This window comes from Syngnathus acus, chromosome 8, assembly GCF_901709675.1.
Source record: "Syngnathus acus chromosome 8, fSynAcu1.2, whole genome shotgun sequence".
NCBI classification, from domain to species: Eukaryota; Metazoa; Chordata; class Actinopteri; order Syngnathiformes; family Syngnathidae; genus Syngnathus; species Syngnathus acus.
The window spans coordinates 7183553-7196484 of record NC_051093.1 but is presented as its reverse complement, the minus strand read 5'-3'; the positions used below and the strand labels follow the sequence as shown (position 1 = coordinate 7196484).

At 45.6% G+C, this 12932-nt stretch overlaps 1 protein-coding gene across 1 annotated transcript in view; it reads left to right on the top strand.

Moving 5' to 3' along the window:
• Positions 1–126: 126 nt before the first annotated feature.
• Positions 127–12932, top strand: part of ep300b (E1A binding protein p300 b) — a 19570-nt gene continuing 6764 nt past the window's right edge. Inside the window, 23 exon segments of the mRNA XM_037257544.1 lie at positions 127–2233; positions 3981–4546; positions 4950–5129; positions 5574–5892; positions 5982–6095; positions 6199–6447; positions 6551–6650; positions 6745–6870; positions 7059–7176; positions 7284–7467; positions 7535–7612; positions 7782–7867; positions 8020–8172; positions 8262–8747; positions 8833–9081; positions 9165–9345; positions 9485–9603; positions 11037–11276; positions 11371–11382; positions 11384–11460; positions 12390–12500; positions 12598–12654; positions 12789–12866. Of these exon segments, the coding sequence (XP_037113439.1) occupies positions 2140–2233; positions 3981–4546; positions 4950–5129; positions 5574–5892; positions 5982–6095; positions 6199–6447; positions 6551–6650; positions 6745–6870; positions 7059–7176; positions 7284–7467; positions 7535–7612; positions 7782–7867; positions 8020–8172; positions 8262–8747; positions 8833–9081; positions 9165–9345; positions 9485–9603; positions 11037–11276; positions 11371–11382; positions 11384–11460; positions 12390–12500; positions 12598–12654; positions 12789–12866 (3977 nt within the window). The 5' untranslated portion in view covers positions 127–2139.

The window sequence follows — 12932 nt, the reverse complement described above, 5'->3', positions numbered from 1 at the left end:
TGGTGCTGCTAGGTAATCAAAATCAAAGACCTGCGAGGGTAAGAAGTGTTTGTGTTTTGCCAGATCTATTTTTTTTAAGAAAATGATCTACATGTGTGTTTAAAAATGCTCTGGCGTCTCAAATAAAAAAAGTCATGTTTTTTGTTTGTTTTTCCCCGTTGTGTCAAAGTATCAAAATGGATATTGTGTTGATACTTGGCTTTTGAACATGTACTTTTTTTTTTTTTTTTTTTACTTTTAACTTGACTAATGGCGCTTTATGTTTGAGCGTCGACCGAGCGTTTCCGGAGAATCCCGAACACATTCGAAGACTTCCTCCCACCATCCTCCCCTTCACGCCTAATGTTGCCGTACCTCCATCCCTCCCCCCGCATCAGAGGAGTAGAAACAACAAGCCGCCATTTTGTTTGTGCGGACTGACCGTCCGAGCGGAGGAGATAACCGAGGGAAGGAGTGACTCTGGCGACCGGTGACAGCCGCTCTGACAACCGCCGGCTGGAAAACAACCTGGCCAAATCCCGTCCGTGTTACACAGGGAGAAAAAGACGTCCCCGGGAAAGAGAAGGCGGCTGTGGCGAGGAAGCGGGAGTCGGTGATATATATATTTATATATGAGAAGGAAATACTCTGAAAAAATCCAAGGAAGGGGGTGTTTCGTGGAGCGAAGACGCGGAAGAGGGCTACATATCATAACGCACGGGGGAATTTGCGAAAAAACGGCTGCAGGAAAACATGAAAAATAATAATGCCTGCGTCGCGGAGGAAGGAAAGAGCCCACATAGACAATTATATAAATAAATTGCTGCCGGGCAGAAGGGAGAGGTGGAAAGAAAGACACATTTAAAGAGAGGAGAAATTGTTAGGAGCAACGCAAAAGCGGAGCATTCTCCATCACAAAGAGTCAATGAGTTTTTTAAGCCCCAAGTATTTCATGATCGTGATAGCGACGAGGACCTTTTTGCTTCAGGAATAGCGATCATTTACTTCAGCGAGTCAATGTTTGTGACATCTCCGCAGCTCTCCTCCGGCTTCAGTTTTTCCCCCAAAATCTTTCTTGTAGTGGACAGGCAAAAACATCACCGAGTGCAGTGAGTGGCAATATAGATTTCTCCGGTTTTGCTTTCAAGCGTTTCTAACGAGAGTTAAACGATGGGAGATGCTCACCTCGAGCACAGATAAGTGATCGTGTGTAAAAATCAAACGAGGCTAATTGGATCAATCTGACTGGTCGCTCATCGCCAATTAGCACCTTAGTTACCCTCCGAACTGTGCTAGCCACGAATAAAGTCTGGTTCAGAATCGCTTGCACCGTTTGTGATTTTTGCCAAGTTTCTTTTTGGTGTCGTTGCCCTCGCCCGCATGCTGCAATAGGCACGATCGCGCCGAGGGGTTGCAAACCGGCAGATGTGCAACATGAGCCCGTTCTTGTGGACCCAGTGCCTTGCATGATTCAAACACTCAAGTGCACCGATCAATCTCACGCATGACCATTTTAGTTTTCTCTGAGCGGACACTATTCTTATACGTCCTTGTGCAGCATTGTCTAATTCCCCTTCTTCGGGAGCAGCACTCCAACCCATTTCGCAACGCACCAGTTGATTGCCTTTTGAGAATTGGAAATCTTGCCGCGATGTATGTCCAGCTGAGTCGAATTGGAAACGCAACTGAGGATTCACCCAGTGTTGCATGAGGAAAAAGCTCGCTGGCAAAAGTGCTTATCGGGATTCCCGTTGGACTCCTCACCGGAGCGTTTCAAGCAGAACTACCGGATTGCTCCGCCACCATGGCGGATAAGACTTAGCAAGCGACGGAGGAAGGATCCTGGGACAATTGTGCGCAGCCCAGGCTACGTGCGGTTGTCAGCGGACCGCACGCCGACTCCACCTTCCCACCTCCTTCTGTTCAAATCTGCGAAGAAACAAACTATCCGCCAGGGGAGGGGGGCTGATCTCTGTACACAGGAATAAACCGAGAAGGAGAGCGGTGGAACAATTCAACATAGCCGTTTTCTCCCCTCCCGTCCCCCAAGCGGTGGGGGGACGATCGGAAGCAATTCGGATTAGAAAGCACAAATAAGGGGAACACGATTGCCCTTTGTGGATCTCAAACTTTTTTTCCTTTTTTGAATTTGTCAAAAATATGGCCGATAATGTCCTGGAGTCCGGCCCGCCTTCAGCCAAGAGGCCAAAGCTGTCCTCTCCAGCGCTCTCCGTGTCTGCAAGTGATGGAAACGGTATGTAGAGATTTCGTATCCATTTTGTTTGCGAGGAGACAATAACTTGAAAGTGTGCGTTTATTACTTTCTCATCTTGCAAACCTTGCAGAGTTGCACGAATTGATCTGACACAGATATAAACAACTTGTTCAGGGTGTGAGTGTGTTTCTTAGTCGATTTTGGGTGAAAGTGTGTTGCTAGAGAGCAAAGCCGAAGTGCAGCTGGCGGCACGATCAACTTTCTCCGAGTGATGTTTTGAAGCGTTAGCATCGGTGCGCTAACTAAGCTAGCGAGTGCAAGATCCACCTCCAAACAATGGGAGAGTAGAAGCACTCCAAATTGCCGTCAAAGTTCACTTTTTGCTTTCAAAGTGAACAAAAACGACGGAGGTGACCAGGCGGGGATATGAGAAATATCACAATCGAAAAAAAAAAAAAAGTGAACATACAAAACTCATTTTATGAAACTGGTTTTTAGAGAAAGTGACGCTACAAGAATGGGCTAGCCGACGAGCTTGTTTAAAAAAAAAAAAAAAAAAAAAACTACTAGAGCCACCGGCCGGCTAGCTAAAAACATTGGCGTAGAATTTATCGATCACCAGAACGACGCTTTTCCGTTGTAGCAATCACTACTGTTGGTCAAAGCGAGAGTAAATTTGGGGTCCCTTAAATGTCCTCGACGTGTATTTTAGCTGCCATTACACTCGGGCTTAAGTGAACAATTGTAACGCAGCTAACCATTGTTCAATACTTGATTGAAGTTATGCGAAGCGTTCAAATCAATCACAAAATGTCGTCTTTTTTTAAAATATGGCGCCGCGTTCTAAAGGAATTGTCGAGCATTTCCAAATTGTCCCATGTAAGTGTAAGGCCAAGTGGTTTTCACTTTTGTTTTACCGACAATACCCCTTCTGCTTCTCCCTCCATTGTCTGCCAGCGCAGCGACAATGCTCCACTCCTTCCCCAAATAATCGATCGACACTTTTCTAAAGCATTTGCAATCCTCTCAATTTAATTGTGCTTTGAAATATTTTGAAATCAAATTATTCCACTATTTGACACGTAGACGTAATCAACTTTACGTCTGTTTAGACTTACTACGAAACAACTATACTTTTTGGACTTGTGGACGACCATATTAGCTATAATAATGCATCGATACTAAAACACAAGTTTTTCGCAATTTCAATTGATTGGAATCATTTCTACGACTTTTCTTACTCTTACAAAATAAAGTCACTTTTGCAACAAACTTTTCTCTAGTCTCCTATAAATTACATCTCTAAATAATCTGTACTTTAAAATCAACTGCGGTTTGATTTGCATTGTGAAAATTGAACTGAATTGATTTGGTGATATAATTACTCAAATAATGGTTTTGTTTTTAAATACTTTAAATGATAGATCTTTAAGAGCTATTTCCAAGTTCATTTTTCTGTTTCTTGCCTGCTCTAATTTTGTGTAAGAGGAGAACCAATTTGTATCCACTTAAAACTTTTTCCTGTGGACTCTCACATTCATTCAGTAGTTTTGAGCCACCATTCATAAAATAAAATATATAAGTAAAGATTCTCCGAACTCAATAAGCGATGAGGCAGAGACAGTCCAGAATTTGAAAATAATTAGTAATGAATATAAACATGTTTTTCCAAATGTGAGTCACCTCTATGCCACATGGCATATGAAATATTTATTTGACTGGTTTTCAGTTTAATCAGTCTGTCTTTATTTTACCGGCTTGTAATTTGTGACTTTGTTACTTCTAGATTTTGGTTCACTTTTTGACCTTGAGCACGACCTCCCGGACGAGCTCATCAGCTCCTCGGACCTGGGTCTGACCAATGGAGGAGACATCAACCAACTCCATACAAGTCTCGGAGGCATTGGTTTGGGAAGCCAGGATGCTGCTGCGAAACACAAACAGTTGTCCGAACTTTTGCGTACTGGTGGACCATCCCAGCAGGGTGGCCCCACTTCCAACAGTGCCGGACCAGGGGCTCCCATGGGCATACTGGGAGGTGTCAGCATCTCCCCCGGTGCACCTCAAGGCATGCCCCCTCAAGGCCAACAGCAACAAACCGGACTAATGCAGCAGGTTGGGATGGTTGGAGGCTGGATGGGTGCCCAGAGAGGCACCAATGGACAGCAACAGCAAGGCTTGATGGCGGGTCACGTGATGAACGGCTCGTCAAGGATGGCTTACCCTGGCGGTGCTGGCATGGGTAACAACAGTAATCTTCTAGCCGAAACACTACAGCAGCAGCAAGGTCAGCAAATGGGGTCCGGGGGTCAGCCAGGGATACGACCGCAGCAACCAGGAACACTGAACAAGGTAAGGGAGCCGAAACATGAATGGCACATACTTTAGTTCTTGGGAAAATGTTCACATTTCAAGATGTTGGTCGCAGTTGCATTGTTGTTGCAAGTCTGTGGTATGTCGGGGATGTGGTTTAGTTTGACTCTCTGCTGTATGGCCATTGGCCCGTTGACCACTGTGCATCTCAATTTCCCACGGAATGAAACATAAATCTGGAAATGAAAGTTATCAGAAGAACGATAGGTGTGACAACAGTCAGCTCCATTTTTTTTTTCTTCTGCAATTTCAATATGTTTAAATGCTGAAGAAACTATCTGACCTTTATTTAAAACGAGAATGATTCCCCTATTACTGGAATCCTTCATGCATTCGTTTTCCCGTCTTTCCCATATCTGAGTTGTCTCCTCGCCTCCCACAGATGAATATGATTGCCAATGCGGGCCCCTATGGTGGTCCCTATGGTCCGTCTGCTGGCCAAGGGCTGCCTGGAGCAGGGCTGAGCCCACAACTCCAGAATAAAGCCGGAATGGCCAACAATATGGCCAGCCAGTTTAACATGGAAAAGAAGGTGACATCGGGTCAAGGCATGCCTGGAATGGTAAGAAGTCTTTTTTTTAAATTGATATCCTGGTCCAAGACGTGCATGCTTGATTGATCTGGCAGACCCTTTTGAATTGTCTCTAAATATGAACATTGATAGTTGTTTGCCCCGATGTGTCAACCCTGAGATTGACAGTCGAGTGTGTTACCTCACCTCTCACCCAAAGTCACTCGGGAAAAGATGCACACTACTCAAACGCTCAGACAATTTGATTAAAGCTGAAAAGTGTATCATGATCCTGTCGGGTAGGAAAAAAAAAAAAAGGGTGAATTTAATTACACTGTCAGGATTTGGTGATGGATTATATGCACGTCTTCATCCATAGAGGATATGCTTTGATTAAATCATTTGTAGTAGTCGTAGTGTGTGAGGTGTTGGGGAGGAGAGGTTGCTTTTTATCAAAGTGAAGAAATGACATGCTGTTCTATCTCTTATTTCAAGATGCCTCAGCAGCAGCAACCTCCAGGCATCGCCAGCGTATCAGTCGGTGGAGCAGCAGCAGCAGCAGCAGCAGCGGTGGGAGCAGCTCAGGTTGGACTGGGTGCTGTAGGGGCTGGTCCCTGCACAGCGCCCCCTACAGCAGACCCGGAGAAGCGTAAGCTTATTCAACAGCAGCTAGTCCTCTTGCTCCATGCGCACAAGTGCCAGCGAAGGGAGCAAGCAAACGGGGAAGTGAGGCAGTGCAACCTGCCTCATTGTCGCACCATGAAGAACGTACTTAACCACATGACTCATTGCCAGGCTGGCAAGTCCTGCCAGGGTGAGTTTATTGGAGCCAGTTGATCCTGAATTGTCAACCTTTTTCTATTGTTCCTTCTTAAACATGAACTTTTTTTTTTTTGGTCCTAGTGGCGCACTGTGCCTCATCAAGACAGATCATCTCTCATTGGAAGAATTGCACGCGGCAGGACTGTCCCGTGTGCCTGCCTTTGAAAAACGCTGGAGACAAGAGAAACCAGCAGTGTGAGTAGACAGACAGACAGACAGCACACGTGTATATTTTTGGGTTTCTCCAATCTCACCTTTTGTCCCCTTTTCATCTTTTTTTTTCCCCCCTCCACCACAGCTCTTGTCAGTAGTGCAGGACTCGGTTTGGTGAACTCTTTAGGTTCAGGAGTAGCGGGTGGGCAGTCCAATAGCCCAAACTTGACCCCGCCCAATCAGATCGACCCCAGCTCTATAGAGAGGGCCTACGCTGCTCTTGGTCTTACCTATCAGGGCAACCAGATGCAACCACAGTCATCCCAACCCCAGACCAACTTGCCAAACCAGGGGATACAAGGGCAACCCGGGTTGCGCAATCTGAATGTCATGGGTGAGTTTTGTCTATTTTTATGAACATTTTTCTCATATTGTGCGACCTTGACTTACGAGTAAATTGAGTTAACTCAAAGGCAAATTCTTTCATTTCTACCCAGGAGGAAACTCAATGGGAGTGAATGGTGGAGTGCAGACCCCAAACCACCAAGCGCCCCTGCTGCCAGACGCCATGTTGCAAAACAGTTTAAATGCGCAGAGGTAAGACGACTTCACATCAGCATCTTAAATCAAACCGCTTTTGCTTAATATACCAAATGTTGTCTCCGTTCGATTCCCCTCGGGCCTTCACCAGTTTAATGAATGATGGCGTGGGGAACCTTGGATCCATGCCTACTGCGGCTCCTCCTTCTGCAGCCATGAGGAAGTCTTGGCATGAAGACATCACGCAAGACCTGCGTAACCACCTTGTACACAAACTGTGAGTCTTCAGACCATTTAATCGATTTGTTGTCGATTAATCGATTCATTTTCTTTGGAAACCCACACACATTTTTATTTCATATTCGATGATCAAAATATTTTCGACATTATCTGCCTGGTGTCACTTTTAGAGGGCAAAACAAGTTTTATTTTCTTTCAATTTGACAGAATTTTTTTTGTGAACAGCGTACAAGCCATCTTTCCTACTCCTGACCCAGCTGCTCTGAAGGACCGGCGGATGGAAAATTTGGTGGCGTATGCTCGGAAAGTAGAGGGGGACATGTACGAGTCGGCCAACAGTAGGGTAAATACCAACAAACTTGTGTCCAATGAGCAAAAAAAAAGAAAATGTCGTCATCAATTATTATTGATGCATCACTGGGCTGTAACATTCTCACTACTTTTCTCAAGGCGGAGTACTACCACCTCCTGGCAGAGAAGATCTACAAGATCCAAAAGGAGCTTGAGGAAAAGAGGAGGACACGTCTCCAAAAGCAGGCAATGATGCCGGGGCAACCTAGCTTGGCCTCCTCAGGCTTCCCACAGGGGCCTCTCAGCCTGGGCCAGCCCCCCATGCCCCCTGGGCAACCTCCAAGTAAGGATACATAGCATTTTTGCAATCCAATTGATCAATGGTGTTACTGATGTTTTCATCGTGTCAGATGGTCCTCACGCCGATCCATCCATGATTCGACCAGGAGGACCGAATCAGGTGGCGAACAGGATGCAGAACCCAGCAGGTGTGTCTCTTCAACTTCCTGTTGAAACATTTCAAAGCATCTATGGACGTTGATGTGTAGATTATCAAAAGATGATGTTGAATTTATGGACTCTAACATGCCAGCGTATCAGCTTTTATTTTTATTTTTTTATCCTTTAATGTCACCCCAACTCTTTTTTGCCATATAGGAATGAACCAATTTGGTCAGCTGGGGATGCAGTCCATGGGTCAAAGGTCGACACCGCCGCTTACACTCAGTTCTCCGATGAACCAGGTCGGTATCCTGCATGTAAAATTTCAATGTCATATACATTTTAAGTACATTATAAAATACACCAAAAAAGTAGAGTGACAAATTTGCTTTTTTTGCATTTAAATATGATGACATTTTATATCTAACCAAAACTTTCTTGCTCTTGTTTTTAGATGGGTATGGGATCCACAAGGATGGGTCAACCAAATGCCACGCAGTTACAGAACCAGTACCTCCCACCAGGCCAATTTCCCGGCTCCAGTCCTAGTCTTGGTTCTGGTCCTGTTGGTGTGAACCAGCCAGGATCGCAAACTGCTGTGCCGCTGGTAAACATTTCTGGCCCCGAGATCATGAGATAGTAAACAAGAGAATCAAAGTCCTGAAATCATCCTGACCCTCTTCTTCATCTTTGCAGAACCAGATGTCAACCCCGCCGTCGCTACCAGCCGGCAGCCCTTCAGCTCAGTCTGCTACCCCTGCCCCGGTCTCTGCACCCTCTGGCGGCTCCATGGGGGGGGCCGCCAATGTCTGTGGTGCAGGACCTCTGCCCAACATGCCTCCGTCCTCCACGTCAAATCAGCCCAACGCATTTCCTCACTGCCCACCCATCCGTACAAATTCCCCATCACCAGCGCGCAGCTTAACGCCTCAACCTCATCAGACGACGCCCACGTTACCTCGTTCTCAGACGCCGCAGCCGCAGACCCCGAGTACGCCCCAGCTGCCCCCTCAGAATCAACAGCAAGCGACTCAGCAAGGGCAGGTGGGGGGCTCTGAGAAGGTTCATCAGCTTCCACAGCAGACGCTTGGGGGGGCTACTACCTCAGGCCCCCAGGCAGCTCAGGCTTCTTCGGTGCCTACCCAGAATGCACATGTGCCACTACAGCTGCCGCCAACGCCAGTGAGTACATTTCTGCCCCCCCCCTCCATTATTTGTCATCATTAGACCATCTCACCTTTTTTTTTTGTCATTTTCTTTTCAGCAGCTGTCCCCGAAGCTCCCCGTAACAACGGACGGTCAGGTGTCTTCACCAGCCTCGGTCAGCAGCAGTGCTGATCCAAGTTCCCAGCTTGCCCACCAGGACGGTCCCACTCCCATCCAAGAGGATATCAAAATGGAAGTGAAGAAGCAGGAGGAAGAAGAGGAAGAATCAGATGAAACCCAAGGAGAGGGCAAGTCTCTGGGCAAGACGGGCAAAGTTGAGCCTGACGAGAAAGCGGAGGAGAAGCATGAGGTAAAACTGTCAAATGTTGTTATTTTTTTTAGCCATCGGTTTCTTTCAGAGAAGAATAAATCATATCCCTATCCCAGATACAGATAAAGAAGGAGAATTTATCAGAAAATGGGTGTGAAGCGGAGGCCATGGATACATCTTCATCCTCTGCATCTTCCTCAGTGAAAACTGGGGAAGACAAAAAGCCAGAAGTGAAAAAAGAGCCCAAAGAGCAAGACGAGGCATCTGCAGGCTCCCCAGCCAACACTCAGAGCAAGAAGAAAAGTAAATTTCACAGTTCTCGTTTTCTTCCCCCCCCACTCTGCTGACAGACAGCAACAATTAGTTACATAAAAAAAAAAGAGAAATAATTGATTCTTAAATGCATTGTGGATATAGCCGCTGCTCTTTGTTCTCCTTCCAGTCTTTAAGCCAGAGGAGCTCCGTCAGGCTCTGATGCCCACCCTGGAGGCTTTGTACCGGCAGGACCCCGAGTCCCTCCCCTTCCGTCAGCCGGTGGACCCCCAGTTACTGGGAATACCCGTACGTATTCGAACTAGTAACAAAACTAACCTGGTAAGGGACTGCACTGGCTGCCATTTTGCTTCAACTCCTCTAAAAATGTAGTTTTTTTTTTTTTTGTCATAAATTTCATCTTCTATCATTTTTTTTCCCCCCATCTTTGGGATTGCTATTGAGTGTGTTTTATTGGCATAATTTGACCACAATGCCTTCACGCTTTCATTTCTGTTGCATGTCAAAGGTCAAGAAAACGAGATTTGGCTGTGACAAATATCTACGCCTCTGTAAATCAAAGCAATTACTCTTATGAACATTTCATTAATCCAAGCAAAAATTACGTGATGAATACAGTTACATCGGAAACTAATACTTTTTAGTTCATACGATTTCATATGTTCCGAGCCTCCACTGAATAAATCGTTTAAAGACAGTCAAGCTTTCATAACACATTGGTTGATATGAAAGTATTTGTGTCTTTTGTAACGTTCATAAGCCAATTGCTTTTGTTTATCACATTTGATTCATTTCCAAAGTAGCCTTTCGTCAATCATTTGTGTGTTCCATCGCTTGCTTTCTAGTTCAGTTCCTCACCAGTAGCAGTGCGTTCGTAGGCAGTGTGTAGAGGCGGGGCACTAATTGATCTTATTGACGACATTGTGTGCGTGTGCCTGAACCTGTCAGAAATTGTTTCATGTGAAATTGAGAAATATTCATTAACAGGCACGACTGGATGACTTGAAACTGCCTCTCGAGTTCGATTTCATATATGACAGTATTTCTTTTCAAATGAGTCTAATAGTAAAATTAGGAATGCATATCAATTGTCCAACAGGAACAAAATTTCCAAACTTCTATATTTGCCTCACCTCGGCACAGATGGCTTGACCCCCCCTTGATTTCACGCTGCTGGCGCTTTTAATCCCGTCCGCCATGTTGCTTAAAAAACGTAAAGCTTTGTCTGCTTTTTTGCCGTTTGCTCCGATCGGTCGGTTCTTAGTTTTGCACCCCGTTAACTGTAAGCAGCTGAGGCTCTGAGCCAGCTACTTTTTGAACAGAAGGATGCATGTAAAAAAAAAAAAAAATCCTTCTTCTGCAACCAACTTTTGCTATCAAGTCCAAATGAGCAGACTCATGGCTCTCAGCTGGTCCCAGTTCCCGACATAGGCATAAATGTATAGTCCAAGGTGCAAAGCGAAGATCTCGAGGGCCGAAGTTGTCATGTCTCTCTGTTTGCACACAAACCTTCTTTTCTGCAGTGCTCAACAACATTGTCCCCCCTGCACCCTCTTCTCTCCCTACTCTGGTCCAACTTCAATGCCTGACGTCGCTGATGATGGCGTTCTCGATCCCCATCGCCCCTCATCTCGGCCTCTTGGACATGCTCTCTCTTCTCACCCTCAATTTCTACCCCCCTCCCTGATTTTTGAATCCGGACGACACCTTTTCCAACCCAGGACTACTTTGACATCGTGAAGAACCCCATGGACCTGTCTACAGTCAAGCGGAAACTGGACACGGGGCAGTACCAAGAGCCGTGGCAGTATGTGGAGGATATCTGGCTGATGTTCAACAACGCCTGGTTGTACAACCGCAAGACATCCCGAGTGTACAAGTACTGCTCCAAGCTGGCCGAGGTCTTTGAGACTGAGATCGATCCTGTCATGCAGGGTCTCGGATATTGCTGTGGAAGGAAGGTGAGCAGACACAATAAAAAAAATCACCCCAAAAATGTTTATGCACTGATAAATATGGCCGCCAATTTTTTTTTTTTTGTCTTTCTTGCTCTAGTTTGAGTTTTCCCCCCCAAACTCTTTGCTGCTATGGAAAACAATTATGCACCATCCAACGTGATGCTGCTTATTTTAGCTACCAGAACAGGTAAGGGCTGTCTGCTCATTGGACACACCTCCAAATAATATTTTAACAATGGAATTTTAAAACGCTTTCCACACTACTACGTCAATTCAGCTCAACTTGTTTTTGTATTTTGCACACTAATAATACTTTCTGCCCTTTAGTATTATTGACGTGGTGGTACAATTACAAATGAGTTTTAATTTGGCTTCACCCTTGCCTCCATCTTCATCGTTAACCATTTAGATTTTCATTGTGTTGTCATTCATAAAGTGGGGCTCCTGATTTGTTGGTTACTAATTTGGCTTCGCATTTCTCAATACGTGACCACTTGACTGAAGCAGCGGGGGCGGTAATTTTGCCCACCGCCCGAGAGAGGGTTCCCACTTTATAAATAAACAGAAAGGATGATGGGTCTTTTTGTTGCTCAAGCGTAATATTTCTTCTCATCCACCCTCATGTTTTGGAGACTGAGCCCTCATGTTGCTGTAAAGTTGTTGTTGTTTATCACTGAACGTCTGACGCTAATCTTTGCTTTGCCTTGGCTCTCTGTCCTCTGTTGGTTGTTGTCCACACTGTTCCTTCACCCCCTCCTCCCCCAAACGTCATTGTCCCTGTCTGTAACGATTTATTCCACGTCTTTTTCTTTTTTTTTAAATATTCATTTTGACTCCCTCCTCCCCTTCTCTCCCTCCCTCCCTTTTTTTAACGCTTGTGATGTCTGCATTGGCCTGCTTTGGTGTGACCAATCATCCACTCCAAAATTTACGCTCAAACTCAAAACCCCTGCCCACACAACACTTCTGCATCACGATTGGCTGCTGGCGACGACCTTCCTTGCCCTCTGCCTCCTCCTGTGTGTACGCCCCCCGGCCTGCCCCGCCCTGCCCTGATTGGCGGCTGCTTCTCCGTGCCCTCTCTGTGATTGGCTGTGCTGATGGCGAACGGTGTAGTTCACCAAAATATGGGCTTCTTGCTGACAGGTACCACTTCTGTGAGAAGTGTTTCAACGAAATCCAGGGCGAGAGCGTCTCCCTGGGCGATGACCCTTCCCAGCCTCAAACGTGAGTTTCTCTCCTCAATTCTTTTTGTGAGGAACTTTGAATATTTGCCAAGGCTCAAGATGATTCTCACCGTCGGGTTTTCGGGTCTCTCTGGCAGGTCCATCAACAAAGACCAATTCCAGAGAAAAAAGAACGACACTCTTGATCCTGAGTTGTAAGTATAACCTTCTAAAATTTCTGCAGATTTTTCATTCTACTCATAATAAATATTTCATAGCTAGTGGTAAAAAAGGATGAATTTTCATGGCGCTCCTAACTGATGCTATATTGTCCTCCATCTTTGCTCAGGCTTGTGGAATGTGGCGACTGCGGTCGTAAAATGCACCAGATCTGTGTTCTGCATCATGAAACCATTTGGCCCTCAGGGTGAGCAAATCTTATTTACGTGAATAATTGAACAACCCTAATTCTTGGATTTTGGACACATTGAGT